This window comes from Cicer arietinum, chromosome 7, assembly GCF_000331145.2.
Source record: "Cicer arietinum cultivar CDC Frontier isolate Library 1 chromosome 7, Cicar.CDCFrontier_v2.0, whole genome shotgun sequence".
Lineage (NCBI taxonomy): Eukaryota > Viridiplantae > Streptophyta > Magnoliopsida > Fabales > Fabaceae > Cicer > Cicer arietinum.
Window position 1 is genome coordinate 48,805,725 of NC_021166.2, and position 20,990 is coordinate 48,826,714.

The window sequence follows — 20,990 nt, forward strand, 5'->3', positions numbered from 1 at the left end:
GGAGAGTTTTGATGTGAAAATATGATACCACTGTCATATTCTTGAGTACCTTTTTATAAGAATCTGTATGAGGTACTGTGTTGCTTGAAATGCATACAATTGAGAAAACGCATTCTTAGGAAATAGACATTTTGGTCTAAAAAGTTTTGACTCCACGTCATTATTCATTTTAAAAAGAAAAAAATTAAAATAAATATTCATTTTAATTAAAAGTGATTTCGAATAAGATTCTCAACAGATTTCAGTTAATGGTATATTTTCATTCCAGACATACAATTAGATTTCTTAATGGTATTAATTAATTGATGAAATCCAGCAATAAATATTTTGTTATAAGAGTTCTGAGAATAAACTTCTCAGAATACATACCATTTTACAAAATATAATAATAATATACCTATTTTAAATTAGTATAATGTAGTTGAAATTTTCAACAAAATTTTGTTATGGTAGTGGTATATTTTCAAATTTTTATTCCTTACAATTACATTAAGAAATGGTATTAATTAATTGATGAAATCCAACAACAAAAGTTTTGCTATAAGAGTTTCATGAATAAACTTTTTAATTCAAATAACAAATAATAATATTATACATTTTTTAATTACCTTATGACGATCAAGACATCAAATAAAAATTAATTGATAGAATCCGACATTTTTTTGAGTTCAGTGAATAATCTTTTTAGCACAAATATCATATAGTATATAACAATTCCAAAAGTGGTGTTAGAGTTGAATATTTAGGTAATACCATCAATTTTTAAAAATTAACAATGTCAAGACTAATTAAATTGACATATCATTAACAATATCGATTTTAAGGGGAGTAATGAATTTGACTCTATAAAAGTTAGTTTAACAAAACTTGGTGCAACTTTCCCTTTATATCTAAAATAACATCAATTTTAATTAAATATTTGGTGACAAATATTTTTCACGTATATGATTTTTATAACCTAAAATGTTAGAGTAAAAGTGGTTTTAACTGCAATCTTCTAATTAATATTTTGATGATAAAAAAAAAAAAAAACAAAGAAATAAGGAACAATTATCTTCTTAATTTTGCTAAGTGCGGATATTCATATTAAATTAGAAGTAAGTTAAAGATAACAATCTTATTGTTTTTAACACAATGACTATTATTATCTAATCTAAGTGTTTTTAACACAATGAATATTATTATCTAATAAACAAGTAATTATATTTACTAATAGAGCAACTCACAAAGCGTTAGAAGCAAAAAGAAATATAAGTCAATGTTCTAGTATAAGCTAGATCTTCTAATGAACAAGGAAAAGAGAATCTACTAAACATAGTTCTGAATGACTTTGATGAACGTGCTCTCAAACGTGTCTCTAGTTATTATGTTACTAAAAACACCAATCTGAATGTTTTGCCTCTCATAAGTGTGCCTTTGATAAATGTATCAAACAAAATGATAATTTCCATCTAATAAGTGTGTCAAACAAAATGATTGTATGCCTCTGATAACTATGTCAAACGATATATCCTCTGACTATTATGAAAGTCAATGCTATGAAAACTCAACGATATGAGAAGTCAACTCTCTAAAGAAAATAAATGTGTTTATCCTATGATCAACATCTTGAATTTGTTAATTGTCTGAAAGCCTATGTGACATTCTTTGATAGTCACATCATATGTAATCTGCCTTCTTAAATGAAAATACGCATAATCAGTTATGAAGATATATATGGATACATCTTCAAGACCGATCTTTCTTTAACGGTGATTGAAAATCTCCAACGATAATATTCTCAACGAACACTTCTTCCCATATTTAAAAAGAAATCGTTCAATCAATCACACAAGATGGTAAGAGAGAATGAAAATGACAATGTGTTATGAAGAAATTCTGAAAAAACAAGGAACGGTACAAAGAAAAGCATAAACAAAACATCCTCTAAGTAAAGAGTTATTAGAATTGATGTAAATCAATCAAGGTATTTTCACACACTTGAACTGATGTAGGATTTGATATGTAATATCCTCTCAATGAGAGTTAGAGTCCTAGAAACAAACTTTGCGTCAATTCAGACACAAATTAGACCTATATTGGCAACAACTTTGTCACCCCTAAGAAATACTCGAAGAGGTACAATATACTCATGAACCTCAACGACAAGCTTCCATAAAGTTGACGAAGGGTTCAAATGATGGTAGCCTGGAGAGGCTATAGAAGAATACTCTAAGCCTGAAAAGGCAAAGTAAATAGTACTTGTATGCTACTATTTAAAATAGTAGATTAAGTCATCGAATGTACTAAGATAAAATATCTCTATTTCCCTTATCTTAGTTCTTTATGAATCAACCTTATTCTTACTAAACCTAGTTTAAAAGAGTAAGTTCAACCTTTTGATATAGAACATTTCTTTTGAAACAATCGAAGCATCATTCAAAAATGGTGAAATACAATTCAAACCCCCATTTCTTGAGTTTTTCAGCACCTTCATAAACAACTGTCAAGATGTCGAAAACATGTTGAAGAGGAAGCATGTGTTGAGAGTAATATGTCTAAATATCTTTAGATGATTTTATTTACAATTAAGGAACTTTTCTAACAAAAAATTATCCACATAGATTAGGTATGCGCATGTTGTGTTATATTTTGAGTAATTTTATTAGCACTAGAGAGAAACAATGGAGAATTTATGCACATTTCAAGATACATACTTGATTAATATGTAATGAAAAATTCAAGGAGTCATTTGCAATCTTCTTTCATTCATTCACACTTTCATCATATTTCAAGGTACATACTTGTTTATATATATCCTACAACTTTGATATGATAAGATCTAAATCTATTTCACATCATCAATCAATCAAATAGTAAAGTTATAAATAATGTAAACTTAATTTTTGTAGCTATTTTATTAATGAAAATTTTGATCAATGATATTATATTCTTTAACAGTAACCATTGAAATTTTAACAATTAATCAATAATTTATCAGCAATTTATGTTTTGTACAATTAATAAAAAATAAAAAAAATTAATATTACAGTTCAATAAATAAAGACATATATAACAATAATTCTATACATAATTTGAAAAATTGATTACTTTAATGCTATTAACTAATTTATTGTTAAATTAAATCAATAAGTTTATTGAATGTAAGTTACATTAACATACATAAAAAATACCAAAAAATTTATACAAAAGGTTAAAGTTTATTGAATGTTAAATTAAGTCATAATAATTGACAAAATTAAAAATTTCAAAAATACCCATAAATTGACATGCATGTCTGAAAGTACTAATAGGAGCTTATGGAGATAAAAAGTACATAAAAATAAAAAAGTACTAATATGTGCTTATTCAATGCTAATTTTAATATTCATTCACAAAATAATAATTACATGTTCATTATCATTATTAATAGATAAAATGTGTTATTTATAGTCAAAACATATTATATCTTCTTAATATAAATATAATCGTTGTAATTCATTATCTAATAGATGTCCATAAAGTATCAACTAAGTTACACTAACATACATAAAAAATATCAACAAATTTATACAAAACGTTAAAGTTTATTGAAGGTTAAGTTAAATCAATAAAAAAAATGGAATGCTAAAAGTTAAAACAATTGTTGATATTAAAAAATTTCAAAAATATCCATAAATTCACACGCATGTCTAAAAGTCCATGGATATAAAAAAATTTCTAATAGGAGATCTAAACTCTACAGTTGAAACCCTAAAAACTAACATAACTTCTAGTATTTGCTTATCTGAAAAAATTATTATATATTTCAATTAAGAAATCATAAACTCATTTATTCATGTAAAAGTAATATATATTGTTCAACCATATTTCTATTTTCACAATTAAAAATAATGGAGGCGGTACTTATCTCTCGGGTATCGGGCTCAAATCCCTTAATGACAGGGGTGTTACAAGGTATAACAACACTCATAAACATCAACGACAAGCTTCCATAAAGTTGATGAATGGTTCAAATGATGGCAGTTTGAAGAGGCTAGAGAAGAATACTCTAAGCGAAGAATTAGAGTAAATAATACTAGGATGCTACTATTTAAAAAAGTGGATTAAGACGTCAAACAAAATCTCTTTGTTTCCATTATCTTAGTTCTTTATGAATCAACCTCATTCTTAGTAAACTTAATTTAAAAGAGTAAGTTCAACCTTTTTATAAAGAACATTTCTTATGAAGAAATTTAAGTATCTTTCAAAAATAGTGAAATACAATTGAAACCCTTATTTCTAGAGTTTTTCAGCACCTTCATAAACAACTGCAAAGATGTCGAAAAATGTTGAAGAGGAGGCTGATGTTAAGAATAATAAGTCTAAAAACCTTTAGATAATTTTATTTACATTTACATTGTGATTTAAATTTAAATATATTTAAGATCTAGAATAAGATATCATTATAATATTAATTTATATTTTTGTTTAGAATATGTTTAGGATTTATTCCTAATTTTAAGAATTTGAAATGTTTTTTATAATTCAATTTACATTTATATATTGTGTGATGAATAATAATTTAGAATACAAGATTTCACACAAAAAGAAGATACTTATACATACAAATTATATCTTATATAAATCTTCTTTTTAAAAAACCATTGAGGGTAGCCTCTCTTTTGATCATGTTGGATATTAATCTAATCACAAGTTATGCTTTGCTACAATCATGTTCTAGTGCATAAATTGATACACTCATGAGCATGTATATATTAGGATTGTAACATCTCATTTTTTGAGACATCATACAGAAATACTAAGTTTAAAATGCATTCTATTTTTTTTTTAAATGTTTTAATTCTCGTGCAAACAAAATACTAAATCACACATAAATTTAAACTATCAATCAATAATTAATTAAAAATTATCAAGTTTTATGATTCAAAGATGTCATACCAAAATAGAAAAGTAATAAATGGTATGGACTAAAGTCTACCATAAATAAAGTCGCTAAAGCAAATGGAGTCATATCCTTACCATTACCAAAGTTGTTTAAAAATAGGCTTCACAAATTCTTGTCTCACTTGTTTCACACCTTCAAATAAGTAATAATTATTTTAGTATTTAATGGTATTTCAACTACTAACTCCTATTCAAATAAAGTTTGTGTTTAATTTAAGATTTAGACAAACTCTCTTATAACAACCAAATTATTATTATTATTATTATTATTATTATTATTATTATTATTATTATTATTATTATTATTATTATTATTATTATTATTTATTATTATTATTATTTCATAAATCAGCATCCACACAATTGTCTCATAAAAATCATAACCTTAACTTTGTAACAACAACAACTCCATTTTCAAAATTATCCATCATCATAAACATTTACTAAAATTAGTTTTTTTGACCGGTAACAACAATAACAACTTTACCGTAAAATTTAATTTTCTTTCAAGAATATCAATAAGGGGTTTTGTTCTACTAACAATAATAGTGGTTAGATAAAGTTAATATGATCATAGTTAAAGAATTCTTACTTGAGGAGATGAATCGCTAACTCCTTTAAGGGTATTTTTAAATTTCTTCCTTTTTTTTTTTCTCCTTAAGCCCTTTCTTTCTTTTCTTTTCTTTTTTTCTCTTAAACTCCTTTCTGGCATCGTATGACATCTCAAATCCTTGATGTATAATGCTCCTAAATTTACTTCACTATACTACAATTTGTTAGCTTTCTAAAAATGTCAACAGTCGTGTTCTCTTGATGATATGAAACTTTCTTCTACATATAGATTCACTAATAATTTCTCCACAACGTCCCGTGGCATCCCTAGACCTTGTGTCTCTTCGTAAACAACATCTATTAAACTTCAGTACAAGCTTCAACTATCCAATATGGTTATCCAACACTTGTCACTATGATCCTTCTTACTATCAACAAGTTATTTAGGTGGTCGGTCCCACAACTAGCTATCAAGCAATATCCAACCAAAATGTGGTATAGACTAACCTCCTTTCATTTTTAGTATTCCTTAATTGGTCATCTTAACAAAGTTATGAGTGTAAAAATGCTCAAGTTTACTTTCTCCTTCAAAAATCCATTAGGGTCCACATGATACGAATAAATGGAATGATTAATACATATAAACTACAATTAAATCCTCTAGAAAAATTTGGTTTCAACTTCATAAAAAAAAATGTAATTTAACTAATAACATATAAATAATTTATGCATCTAGATGGTTCTACATCATGAAATTGTATGTCATGTCTTTTAAAATCTATTGACTTGCCATTTTTTAATTAAAAAATATGAGGGAAAGACAACAAATATGAGGAAATATAAGGGCATCAATTTTGTGAATTGATAAAAATTAGGGGATCAAAACTGCAATTAAGATCTTTTTATTTATCATGACCTTCTCATGTAGTGATTATAAAATGTCTTCTTTACTATTTGGTTTGTAGATGATTTAGGTCCCCTCAATGTGAGACTGTTATTATTGTTGCTATTGTCAACTTAATTGATGTGGTTTGATTTTGCAGAAATACAAAGAGGTTTGACAAGAAGTTGATTTGTTGGAAGTTAGTCTCTCATATTATCTGTTACAATACTTCTCTAACCGATAATCACTCAACTAGTACCTACTTTTCTCCCATGCATGAATTTTTTATCCTAAAAGCTTTTGCTATAGTGACTCATGTTCCTAATGTTCCTTAAATTAAAGAGGTTATTTGGCACCCTCCTATCATTTGTTGGATCAAATACATTATCGACAACATATCAATAGGTTGTCTTGGACCATTTGCTTGTAGGGGCATATTTAGAGATAGTAATGTTGTTGCGGTGGACTGTTTTTCTCAAAACTTAAACATCTCCTTTATTTTTCATGTGAAAGTCATTGGGACTATGCATGCAATTGAGATAGTTTTTAAAAAGATTTGGCTATCTATTTGGTTAGAAATAGACTCTAAATTGATAACTCTTGCTTTTAAAAATCATGACATTGTTCCTTGGATGTTAAGAAATAAGTGGTTAAATTGTGTTGAGATGACAAAAAAATATGCACTTTATTATTCCTCATATCGTCATAGAAGGCAATCATTGTGCAAACAAGATTATTTCCTTAAGCCTTCAGCATAATGACTTTATTTGGTGGGATATTTTTCCTTCTTGCCTTTTAGAATTTGATAATCGTAATAGGTTAGGGCTTCTTGTTTATCGCTTTGGCTAATATTTTTGAAGGGCTGGGAATTTAATTTGATGTGTACTCTTTTTTCCCTTCACCAAATTTTTGTCCCTTTGTATTTTCTTGGTAAGGTTTTTAATAAGGTCGATGTTATTTTTGCCCTTGGATATTTACGTTGGATTTTGGCTTAATCTCCAATTATTTTGTAACATTTCATTTTTCTCATTGAATATATACTTTTATGGTGTTGCAAATGATATGTAATTGTCTTGAGATACCAACATAATTGAGATGTCTTGACATTCACATTATGCTTTTGTACTTTTTTATTCGACTAAAAAAAAGTTATACAATTTTAAGTAAAACGATGGATGAGATATCTAAATAATTGAAGAAAAAGAGCTAAAAAGTATCATTGTTGAATTTGATTTTAATTATTATTATTGGGATGTTCTTCGTTAGACCACCTTTATTAGTGGTCCATTGTTGATCAATACTTAAAAATCATCAAAAAATTTAACGACGATCGATAATACTATTAAAAAATAATAGCTCGTGACCCTAATTATCTTTATGAATAAGTTGTTGACCCAATTAATATTAATTTAATATGAGATACATATTAAATTTTTGGTATTTTTATTAAACCAATACTATTTAAGTCAGTATCTTAGTCACAAAAATGAAGACAATAATTAATGTTTATGTCTAAGACACAATGTCTATGATCATTAAAGTTTTACACAAAGTGGATTTGTATCTTTTAGGAACATTTCCAAAATTAAATAGGATTTTTGTAAAATTGTAAGTAGACACTGTATGAGAAGCATAAATACTTCTAAAATGATAAAATATCTATACAAGATACTTTACCGGTATTGATATGGACATCGAATTTGTGGATACTTTATTTATTTATTATTTTATTGCAAAAAAAATTGGTGATTTTCTTATACATTAACATTATATTATTTGTGTATTTGAATTTATTTATTGTTGCAGTCGAACATAATTATATTTTTCAATTTTTTATTGAAATTTTGTATCGTAAATTGAATAATTTAATTATCTCAATTAAATTATATATAAAAATCATGTTTTTCATGACAAAAACATGACGTACTCAAACTTTAATTTTCAAAAAAGATAACTAAGAAGCGAAAATTTGAAACGACTTCACTGGGGATCGAACCCAGAATCTCTGGTTCCGTAGACCAGCGCCTTATCCATTGGGCCATGAAGTCATCTTTTGTTACTGTTAAATTAACAAGGTAATTTAATACGGAACAGAAGTGTTGACAAAAAATTATAATGAATAAACATGTGAAACCATAGTTAAGAATGAAAAGCATATCCCACTTTACAGGCACATAGGTAGACTGTAGTAATCCGAATAACAATCAACAAATAAGAATTTAATAATATATTTAAGAATGAAATGTTTAGACATTTGTTTTTTTCATTTGCTGAATATTTAAGAATTTAATATATTTCGTTGAATGAAAATCATAAATAGAACACAATTCTCTCCACTACAAAATTCATGTATATGCTTATAATAGGCCTCCTAATTGTGGAAGGGCAACTTGTCTTCCATCCTTCAAATAATAATAATAATAAAAATAATATTAATAGTAGTAGTAGTAAATCAAACTCTAACACTTATGTTTCTTTTTAATTGTCGTGTTTAAAAGATCTATTTATTTTTTTGTTTTCAAAGTTCAAATGCAACAGAACTTTAATCATTTGCCTAGCAAGAAAAATGTTGTCAATAAAAAAATAGAGGCATGGGCTTCAAAAAAATTAAGCGTTTAATCTTGTTTTGGTTTGTAAATAAGGATGTTGCATTTTGTCCAATCTTAAACAGTGTGTCTAAAGACCAAATAATGTCCTTGTGGAGACATTCTTAAATATAGTTTGGACCAAACATCCTTAAAAGTCATTGATAAACACAATCAAATATTGAATATCCAGAAGGTTGCTAACCAAAATCAAATTTTTAACTAACTTTCTAGTTGATTGTTTTTTCTCCTCAAGATTGGTAAAATATTAATGTTTGTGCTTCTTGATAATAATGTTGGGGAATTAGTGTCAGTCTTTTGAGATGTTGGGATTGTTTTAGCTGCTTCTAAGCTCTTGACTTTTACTAAAAAATTTAATTTGCATTTGAAATGAATCCTCACGATATTGTAATTAAAAGAGACCCTTAACATAGTTCAAGTAATGAATAACTCTTGAATTAATTACTTATAAGTTGGTTTACTTATTACCAATTGTCAGGATATTATCCTTCAATTAATTGTGCACTGGTGCATGTAAAAATATATGAAAATGAGACGCACAATTTCTTAACTAAATTTAATTTAATTATCTTCAATTGACACTAAAATTTGGATTGATTGTTTATATATATATTGCAGTGGATTTAGTTGTTTGATAAAATAAAATTTGCTAACAGGACACGGAGTGACACACATACTATAAAAAAATTAAATAAAAAAAATACAGAAAAAATATATAAAAAAATAAAAGAAAAGAAAAAGACAATAAAAATATATAAAAGAAAAAGTTAGAATCCCAGTGAAGTTTGCCACCGTTGCAATCAGAAAAGGACTAAAAAACGCATCAACAAAGCCACGCATATTGAGCCAGGAATCTAAGTTTTCTTTTCCGTTTCTTTATAATGTTTTATTTGCAATTTCTAAAATTTAAAATTGGTTTCTTAAGGCCAAAGAATGCTAATTATAAATTAATATATTAATCTTCACATGAAAAGTAACGTTAATGTGATTATCTTGTGGGCGATAACATCAAAGAAGAAGCCATTGGCATTATATATAGGTGATAAAATCAATCTCAAATATCACACAAAGAAAGCTTAAGTGAGTAGTGTTTTCTATGGCTACCCTTGTTACCAAAAAATCATCTCCGATTGAAGATTCTGAGGCTCTACAGAAAGCTTTTAAAGGTATTATACAAATTTTACACATTCAATTGTGTTTTCTTTTAATTTATTAATCAATTAATTTTTTTGATATAGTTTACTTGATGGTAGCTTTATATGATTTACACTAGTTACTTACATTATATTGATTTCATGTGTCACATTTTGTCATCTATTAGTTTTTACCAGGTGCTTTTAATAATGATCTCATTTCATTTTTTTTTAATCGTGTGTGAAAATACATATAGTTGAACCACCTCTGAATCTCCTTTTTTTTTTTTTTTTTTAAGAAAATTCCCCTGAATCGACAATGTTCTTGATAATTTATATTTAAAATCAGCTAATATAAAATATTTTTGTTTTTTCAAAATGGACCAGCTTGAGTTTTTTTTATTTGTTAATTTTTTAATGAATCGGTTGGTAAATATTTTAGCAAGCTGAAATTGCCCTTGTAAAGTAGTGTTTTCTATGACTTGAGTTCAAGTTTATAATTTTCCGATTGATAAGTTTTACATAATTTTTATTACAAATCTTTTGTTAGGTTAGTGGTTGTACCTAGGGCTGTTCATGGTTGGTTTTTTTAAAAAACCAAACCATATCAGTTTTAAAACCAATATATGGATTTAGATTTATAACCAAATCCATTATTTGGTTTAAAACCGGTTATAAAACCAATTGTAAAATTAGTTATGGTTAAATAACCGGTTTATAATTAAGCAACCGGTTTTGAAAATTTTAATTTTAAAATCGATTGTTTTTTCAAAATCGATTAAAATTTGATTATTTTTAAAAAAAATATTTATTCATAGTTTAAAAATCGGTTACTTAAAAAAATCGATTTTTTCGATAAATTTTTTTAAAAAAATTCTCACCAAATTTTTCGAGAAAAAATTCGATTTTAAATTTTTTTGAGAAAAAAAAAAGTTTTTTTTAATTATTTTTTCCCGTATTTTTTCGAAAAAAAAAATTTCAAATTTTTTTCAAGACATAAAATCTCAAAATTAACAAAATATTGGTAGTGGATAAAAATCGGTTAAAAACCAAATCCAAATATAAAACATAAGTGGTTATCCAACCGATTTTAAATAAACCGGATTATAACCATATGATTTTAACCGGATATTTAAAATGGATTTGGATCCGGTTTTAGATTTGGGCCTCATAACCGGATTTTTTGCACAGCCCTAGTTGTACCTAATCTTGCATACGGTGTATTCCCTAATTTATTTTAATTTTTTATAAAATAAAATAATTAGTTGAATCTCTAGTTGATCACACTATATAAGATATATAATTTTCTAATAAAAAACTCTTAATAAAATATTATAATAATAATAATAATAATAATAATAATAATAATAATAATAATAATATATACCATATTCTTAATCAATAAAATTGATGCCCGGCTTTAGGACCTGTTTAATTTTGTTTGATTTGTGTTTGAAAATTGTTTTATATATTAATTTTAAAAGGTGTTCCTAAGAAACAACAAAAGCTTAGTATTTATGTATTTTTGTTTAACAAAAAAAATTAAAATGTGAACAGTTTTTGAATCAGTTTTATAAAATAACGTAATCAACAATTACTATAAAAAAAAAATAAAAATGGAAAACATATTTGGAAGGAGTAATCATTAATCAAACATACGTTTTTCTTTTTCCATTCGGTTTTCTTTTAAAAATAGAGATATCTTTTTATTTTTAAAAATTGAGAGAATCTATATACCCCAATATAAGAGTGGCTTCAAATCCTTTAAGTGGAACATGATAACACCTCTCAACTGAAAATTATACTAGTAAATTTTAGTTTTTTTTTATATGTTATATTTAATCACAATATAGTTAAATATATTTTTTTCAATATGCCGTTCAATTTAAATAAAAAATAATTAAGCAGTGAAGAAAAGAGCTCTCATAACTATTTCACTGCAACCAATCAAAAGTTAAAACAACTTATATTAATGTAATGTCTCTTGGCATTCATAACTTGTACTTTATACCGACAAGACGATTCTTCAATTTCCTATGTATAAATGTTCAAAACTCCAAAATTGACACTGACACATAGAAGATTTTGGTATTGGTCTCAAAAAATTAACTTGTACTTACTATAAGCAAATTTGGACAAGTGAAAGCATAGGTAATAACTGTCCAGCTGTAGAGCATGATTTTAAATTGGAGGCAATTGTTGGACCGCAATATTAAGGATTTTAAAGTTTTTTATTAATTTTATAACTACAATTTATACTATATCAATCACATTTTTATTGTTACAATTGCAATTTAAAAACATTGGTGTAGAGTAATATAAAGGTAAAAATTTGACACCGATAATTAAAACTTTCTTATTATATAGATGATTTTGACATTGATCCAAACAAACATGTCATTGGTTAAAAAATTTAAACACTATAAAATATAAACTATATATAGTTATATAGATTATTTAATTGTACTATATATTGAAGAGCTAGGAAGTTAATTAAGCTTCAACATATCATAGTGAGGAAAAACTATAATTAACTATGGCTACCCTTATTGCTCCCATCAACCATTCTCTTGTTGCAGATGCAGAAGCTCTTCATAAAGCTTTCCAAGGTTTTATAATTTCTCTGCCTATTTCTAGATCTTTTTCTCTTTTCTGTAAAAACAAAATTGCTTTGATTGATTGGGCTTTCGAATTTACTTTGTTTTTCTTGTCATATTGAATAATCTATTAACAACATTGATTATGTGACTTGAAATAATACATAGGGGAATTTCATGCTCTAAGAGTTTTGATGAATCAATGTCAAATTAGTGATTTTACTTAGAAAAGAAAAATAAATACTAGTTGATCAATGTGGTGAATTTTTTAAAATGTAAAATTTTATTTGGTAATTTATACCAAAGTTTTAAATTGGTGACATTTTAACAGTATGGTCGATAGTGATATGATCATGGATGTCAGGTTGTGTGCTTTATTCATTGAGATTACGAAGGATTCATTCTCACATTAGTGATCTAAAATATATATAAAATTAAATTATTGATGTCACAGTTTAGATTGCAGTTGCGAACTTTGCTTTTATTAGTGATTTATATTTTAACAATTTTAAATTATACAGGATGGGGAACTGATGAGAAGAGTGTTATTGAAATATTGGGTCATAGAAATGTATATCAAAGGCAACAAATCAGAAAATCTTATCAAGAAATATATCAAGAGGATATCCTCAAACGCCTCGAATCTGAGCTCTCTGGTGACTTTGAGGTACATTAAAAAAAATGTTTTGCCAACAATTTCATATAGTTAATTTTTGTAACTTATTTTGTGTAATTAATGTAACGTGTCATGATTTTGAAAAATCGGGGTCTAATAATAAAAATAAAAACAGAGAGCTGTGTACCGTTGGATGCTGGAACCTGCTGATCGTGATGCTGTTTTGGTGAATGTAGCAATTAAGGATGGAAACAAAGGTTACAATGTTATTGTTGAAATTGTTTGTGTCCTTTCTCCTGAAGAAGTGTTGGCAATGAGACGTGCATATCAAAATCGTTACAAGCATTCTTTAGAAGAAGATGTTGCTGCTCATACTACTGGACATCTTCGTCAGGCAAGTCATTATATCTTCTGTTTTCTAGTACTATGGGAGTAAATAATCAAACTAGATCTCTTAAATTTTCATTGAGTCTTTCATTTATTTTATTGGTTTTGGTTTTGTTCCTTAACTTTACAATGTTTTAAATGGACCCTTATATTTTAGTTTTGTTCAAAAATATCATTTAGTCTATTGTAATGCTTTTTAGGATTTGAAATAGTTCAACAAAATTCTTTATATGTCAGTTTAGTTTAGTAGTAAGAATTTGATTTATAATCTCAATTGACGGAGTTTAAATCATCTTAAAAACAGTTGTTAAATGATTATTAATATCACTTCAATTAATAATAATATTTTGTTTTCTAATATTTATTTTTAAATATTATTAAAAAAAATTCAAATGAAAAGAACCCACGTTGAGACTAGGGGTGGGAATAGGCCAGGCCAGACCAGGCTTTGCAAGGCCTGAGCCTGGCCTACGATTAATTTTTTAGGCCTAAGTCTGGCCTACGGCCTATCATAGGCTTTTTTTTCGGCCTGGCCTGGCCTTTTTAAAAGCCTGGTCTGGCCTGGAAGCCTATTTAAAAGCCTTATTCATATTAAAATATTTAAATACTCTCCACATACCAATATCAATGTACATATCTATATATATATTAAACAAAAAATAATTTTTCTAACAAAATAATTTTTAAAAAATCTGAAACAAACATCCTTTAAACCCTAAAACATAATTCTTGGTTTCAAAGAATAGATTTTTTTTTTTGAAACAAATGTACCAATTATTACCTCTCAAACAAATATGGAAGGACTACTGAGTTATTGACTAATTGAATTGCTACCGAATATGGAACGACTACCAAATATGGAATGGCTATCGAATATGGAATGACTATTGAGTGATTGTCTAATTGATAAAATTTAAAATAGGAAATAATATTATTAATATAATAATAAAAAAAAACATTAATAAATAATTAAATATATATAGGCCGGCCTGTCAGGCCTAATAGGCTTCTTTATAAGCCTGAGCCTGACCTATTTAAATAAATAGGCTTTAAAAATAGCTTGAGCCTGGTCTTTTTATTAAATAGGCCAGGTCAGGCCAGGCCATAAGTAGGCCAGGCCATAGGCCCCTGTCGGACGGCCTAGCCTATTCCCATCCCTAGTTGAGACCTAAAATAAAGATAATTGGTCCATTCAAAGTTGTTAAAAGTTACAAGATCAATTAAAACTAAAAAATAATATAGAAAATAAAAAATGTATTTTATACATATGTCTAATCATGATATTGTAATGTGACAAGATGATAAAATATAAGTAAATGTTTGTGTGAAATTTTTATTTATTTATTTAGAAACTAAGTTGATTATTTACTCCATCAACAAGTCTTTTATAAGGATAGTAATTAGTAATTAGTAAGAGATGAATGAATGGTAATATAAAAAATTACTTGTCATTTAAGTGAGATTGAATCAAACTGTGGTATATGAAATGTTAAGAGGTATACAAGCTATCAATATACTATCTAATACACTTTTTGAATGTTTAAAATACAAAAGTTCTACCAAATTTATATGAGACTTACGTGTTTTGGTAGGACTGATGTAAATTTTAATCAATCAAATAAAATATTTTAGAAAATGGGTCTTAAAGTGTGTGTTGCTAGCACTTCTCGGTATACTTATGGTATTTAATTTTTACTTGGTTTTAACTCTTGGCAGCTATTGGTTGGATTGGTGGGGTCATTTAGATATGGTGGTGATGAGATTAATCCAAGGTTGGCAAAAACAGAAGCTGATATTCTTCATGAATCTATCAAAGAGAAAAAAGGCAACTACGAAGAAGCTATTAGAATTATTACTACAAGGAGCAAGACTCAGCTTTTGGCAACTCTCAACCGTTATAGAGATGACCATGGAACTTCTATAACTAAGGTGAACAAGGAATAAATAAAACACACTCTATTCTTTTTCTATGTTCTTTTGACCTAATTTTTAGGACTTTGATCCTCTATTTTTGGATGGTGTAAAAACTATAAAGACTGTTTGATCTAAAGAGATAAATTATCTGCTTGGATTTGACAATATATATAGTATTGTGCAAATTATTGTAGAGGATTATTTTCATGTTCAAAAAAATTCTTATAATGTCCTAATTTTTCTCTACATGTATGATCAAAAGAAAGAAAGAAAATATACTTATGTATATACATTTTTTTATTTTGATTATTAGAAACTGTTGGATAATGCATCTGATGACTTTCACAAGGCATTGCACACTGCAATTCGATGTATCAATGATCATAAGAAGTACTATGAAAAGGTTAGCTCCTAACTTTCAATTTGCAAAAGACACCGTTTACAAAAGTATCATATTATTTTGGCACTACAAAACCAAACATACAATAACTAAACTAAAATTCAGTTGGACTTTCCCCTTACCATCACTTTTTATACGATGTAGAGTTTCAAATCTTCCATAATAGTGCTTCAAGTATGGTTTCATAAATAACAAAGTCATATACTTCATATGTTTTTATTTAAACTTAAATAACTTTATAATATGTTTTACAACTTCAATTTTTTCTAAAGGATACAATTAGTAACATTTTATTTATCAATGATTACTCTTGATTTTTTTTATCATGATAATTAGGTTATGCGCAGTGCGTTAAAAAGGGTTGGAACTGATGAAGATGGTCTAACTCGTGTGGTGGTCACAAGAGCTGAGAAAGATTTGAAGGACATCAAAGAGCTCTATTATAAGAGAAACAGTGTTCACCTTGAAGATGAAGTGGCTAAGGAAATTTCGGGGGACTACAAGAAGTTCCTTCTCACATTGTTGGGGAAGTAAGATTTAAGTAATTGGTTTAGCAAAATGCATGTCTTATAATAATGAGTTTTGGTTGGTTTGGTTTCTTGTTGTGTCATTTGGTCAATTTCTCTCTTAATAGCATGTTTTCATGAGTCCTTGGTTGTGAGAGAGATAATATGTTCTTCTATTTTAATAAATTACTTTATTTTATCGTTTGAATGTATGGTGGATTGAAAAGCATGCATTTAATTCCTTCATTATAAGCGTCATCCTTTACTAACATAAATCATCGTGTTAGCAATTTTGGAACCACTAATAAGGGCACACCAAAATGTTAGGTATGTTATGGGGATTAGACTGGTTAAGAAAATAACAAATGTACAAATTTGATAGTGAATTTGGCTCCTAATACAACAATGGAAGATGGTTGACCTCTCTATTTTAAAAGTCTACACTTTTGGTCATTTTCTTAGATTTTTGAACTAAAAAATGACGAGTTGGCGTAATTTAAATAGCGTGAGATACAATTTCATGAAATAGAATCATTTAGATGTATTAATTATTTATATATCATTAATTAAATTACAAATATGAAATTTCAGAAGTTAAAAGATAAATTTTTACGGTGTTTTATTTCATTTTTTTTTTTTTGAATCATTTACACAATCGCATCATATGACATATTATTTAACTAAGCCTAATAATTTTTTTCGAGCTTTTCCACCATGTGAGGCCTAATTTTAAGGGTACGAAAGATACTATTTGTATCAAAACTAATAGGGCAAAAGCCTATGAAAGAATTGAATTTGATATCCTCCATAAAACCCTTAGGTTATGTATCTATTATTTCTTTCTCTAAGCTGGTGAACACCATATTATAGGTTGTGTATCTACTATTTATTTCTCCATTCTCACCAATGGTAACCTTCTACTTATTTTATAACTTAAAGGGGTCTCAAACAAGGGAACCCCATATCCCCTCCCCTTACCTATTCATCTTATGTGTAGAGGTTTTGTCTGGCCTTCTACTTGGTATCAAAATTTTACAAGAAGCCCACATTATCTCTCCTTTTTTTTGTTGTTGATAATTGGCATACCTTTTGTAGAGCAAATGAAGTTGAGATTAGAGAGCTTGCTAATATCCTTGAATCTTATCAAGAAGCCTAAAAGTTTTGATTAATCAAGATAAATTCGAAATGACCGTTATAAGAAGGTTGAGCATAATTTCAAGCACCAAATGCACCAATGGTTGCCTTTTCAAATGGTGAAAAAAGTTTCTAAGTATTTAGGTCTTCATAGTATGATTGGTGCATCAAATAAGCAAGTTTTTAATCATATCCAATATAGAGTTTAGAAAAACCTCAAAGGCTGGAAAAAATGTATCTCTTTTGTAGGTTTTAGTGTTTTCATTAAAGCAGTTGCCCAATCTATCTCCACTTGTACCATGAGTTATTTTCTTCTTCAAAAAGTCTTGTGTATTCACATGGAGAAAATGATTTACAGATTTTGATGGATAGTAAGAATTATGATAGAACGCTAATAAAGGGACTGGTTTAAGGAATCTTAAATCTTTCAATCAAGTTCTTTTGGCTAAACCATGCTTGTGACTCATCACTAATAAGGAATTTCTTATCTCTAAACATCTTAAGGAAAAACAATATCCTAATACAACATTTATTAATGCTAATCAGGGCCATAACCTGAGTTATACTTGGAGCAACATACAATAAAAAACATGGATCATAATGAAAGCAAGCTACTGGAACATTGGTAATGGTGAATCAACAAACATATATACTAATAATTGGCCTCCGTTTCAAAATGACTTTAAATTTTGGAGCACTAGACCAGATCACCCTCAACTCAACATGGTTAAAAACTTATTAAATGAATCTCAAAAGTCATGGAATTAAGAATTACTTCTATCTTCCTACCCTTTGAGGCTACCCAAATCCTTCAAATTCCTCTTATTAACAACTCATGTCGAGACACTATAGTTTGCGGGAGTACCAAGAATGGAAACTACATTGTTAGGTAGTATTGTAATGCTATTCATATTTCGAAGACCATTAGCCAGAACGATCCTACGTCAACTTATTAGAAGGTTCTTATTTGGTCTAAGATTTGGATTTTCGAAAACCTTGTAAAGCTAAATCACCTTCTTTGGCATTTTTTTCACAACATTGAACCTACCAAAGTTCAACTTTGTAAAAAGGGAAGAAACTTTCTTATATTTAATATGTAGATGATGCAACAAACAAATGTAGATGATGCGACAAACAGTTGGTGCTGTGTAGATGATGAAAAAAATGTGATGCAGTGCAAATGATGTAGATGATGCAATGCATAAGTTAAGACGCAAGTATACTAATAATTGTATTTCTATATCTTCTAATTTTCTCATCATTTGTCATTAACAAAAAAGGTGAAATTATAGAATTTACGGTAAGCAATCATGCACATCAAACACACACAAGAAATACAATAAAGAGCATCAAACAACATACAAATGATTAACACAAATATATTTTTAAAAGAAAACTCAAAAGAAACATGAAAGAAAAAAAATAAAGAAACGGTAACATTTCATTAAGATGGTGATCACAATTACGAAACAGACACCAGATAGAAAATAAAAGATAACTTAAAACAAAACAAAACAAAAAAAAAATCCTAGACAGAAGATCTACATACATCTAAGGACACGCCTTAAGAGTTCAGTTGTTTCCTCCATTTAAGAGGTGTGAAGGTCCAACTTGTGGTTGACTTCTTGCAAAGTAATCCAGGACTCTTGTTGTTCAAGAAGAATGTCACTCACCATCGATCAGGTCACTTCAGATGGTGGAATTTTCTTCTTCTTAGGAGAGGAAGGTGACTTCCTTTTTTACCAGACGACGAACCAACATCTGTAGTAGATGAGTTTGAGAAACATAAAGGATGAACAAAAAGAAAAACACAAATACGTGAAGGCCTAAAATATTTTAAATAGACTCTTGATACTTAAAGAATCCATAGCAAGATATGTGAAGATTGATACAATTCATAGTATGTTTGAATTTCATGCAATCACAACAACAGTTATAAACTCTAATTGTCTTTGGATTTCTCTATCTAAAGACTTGCAATCTTCACTATTAACATACAAGAAACATAATTGAAAGCCAACAGCAAAATATACAGCACTCTAAGAAACATTGTACTCTTATGTTAGTGTTGAAACTCTACTTATATCTTGAGTGCATACTTTGTAATATTCTTTTGGGAGAGTTATTCTAGAAAAACATTTAAAAGTAATCTTGTAACCTAGCCAATAATGCTTGCTATCCTCAACAATTTAACTATACTAAACTAGAAGGTTTGGATGATTTGAACACAGTTAGTTTGATTAGTTGGTGTTCAGTGGACATGTGAAAAATATGATTGATTAGTGTATTAAATTATTTAGAGTGAAGGGACTAGACGTATCTACCATGTTGGTGGTGAACCACGATAAATCGGTTTGTGTTTCTTCTCTTTATCTCTTTATATTATGTTGTTTTTTCTTATATCTTTTAACATTTGTTTTCTAAGAAGTTTTTTAAAATAGAACACAATTCAAATTCGCCCTCTTTTTTTATGTTTTTTCACTCTTCAACAACCTTCATAGAAAACATATTCAAGCAAAAGACAAAGAGAAAATTTGATCAAAGGCTCATTCGCCAAACGCCATTAACATTTTGATGTTCACCTCTTAGGATATGGAATGTGGGGAATCAGAATTGTTGCTCGAGGTCATTTTGAGGAGTTTGTTGCTACGAAAACTTGCTTACTGAGAAGCTTCGATTATGCAATTGGTGGAAGAAGCGATTGATTTTGCGTGTTGTCACAATCTATCCTATGTAATCTTTGAATCCGACTTAGCTGCTTTGGTGAAGGTATGGATGAAAATTGGATTAATACACAATGGATACTTGAAAAAATACCCACAATGGATAGGGTAAAATCCGCACTACGAGTATGGGCATAGACACGAGTAATTATCCTCAAAATTAAGCAAGTATAGGTGTAAGTACATGTACTCTAATATCCACTTCACCTCACACTGCACCCGCATATATAAATATATGTGTGTTTATATATATATAATTATAATAAAAACACCCTATGATTTTTTTTATGAGAAACAAATGAGTTATAATTTAGTCAACAAAAGTTGATATATTTGATGTATTTGATCTATAATATCTAATAATATTTTTTAATCCATTTCACACGTTAATAAAATTCTCTACTTTTTCTAAAACCAAATTCTTTTTTTTTTTTGTCATTTTCTTTTGTATTCCGGTGAATTTTCTCATCTCTTCGTGTGTTCTTTTTACACTGTCCAAACATACTTACCACAGTGATGACACTTTAAATAGAGTTTCATTTATTAATGTTTGAATTAGTTTAATATTTTTAATATTTTGGTTTGTAGCAAAAACATCATCATTTTTGAATGG

The 20,990-nt window shown here is 27.9% G+C and overlaps 1 protein-coding gene and 1 non-coding gene across 3 annotated transcripts; one reads left to right on the forward strand and one right to left on the reverse strand.

Moving 5' to 3' along the window:
* Positions 1 to 8,336: 8,336 nt before the first annotated feature.
* On the reverse strand, positions 8,337 to 8,409 carry TRNAR-ACG (transfer RNA arginine (anticodon ACG)). The gene has a single exon. It is a non-coding gene; the product is annotated as a tRNA-Arg (tRNA).
* Positions 8,410 to 9,974: 1,565 nt separating this feature from the next.
* LOC101506915 (annexin-like protein RJ4) lies at positions 9,975 to 16,728 on the forward strand. Of its 2 annotated transcripts, XM_073363525.1 has the most exons (7): positions 10,013 to 10,133; positions 12,680 to 12,709; positions 13,219 to 13,364; positions 13,489 to 13,707; positions 15,417 to 15,629; positions 15,928 to 16,017; positions 16,351 to 16,728. In XM_073363525.1, the coding sequence occupies exons 1-7, from the start codon at positions 10,064 to 10,066 to the stop codon at positions 16,546 to 16,548; spliced, it is 966 nt and encodes a 321-aa protein (XP_073219626.1). In that variant the 5' UTR covers positions 10,013 to 10,063; the 3' UTR covers positions 16,549 to 16,728. The 2 variants fall into 2 exon arrangements, with proteins under 2 accessions (XP_004511012.1, XP_073219626.1); XM_004510955.3 differs by lacking the exon at positions 12,680 to 12,709 and having other exon boundaries at positions 9,975 to 10,133.
* Positions 16,729 to 20,990: the final 4,262 nt, after the last annotated feature.

Coding starts and splice junctions, on each gene's coding strand:
- LOC101506915 (XM_073363525.1), top strand. CDS start 10,064: ATGGCTACCCTTGTTACCAAAAAATCATCTCCGATTGAAGATTCTGAG. Junction 12,710..13,218: donor TCTTCATAAAGCTTTCCAAG/GTTTTATAATTT, acceptor TAAATTATACAG/GATGGGGAACTGATGAGAAG. Junction 15,630..15,927: donor ATGGAACTTCTATAACTAAG/GTGAACAAGGAA, acceptor TTTGATTATTAG/AAACTGTTGGATAATGCATC.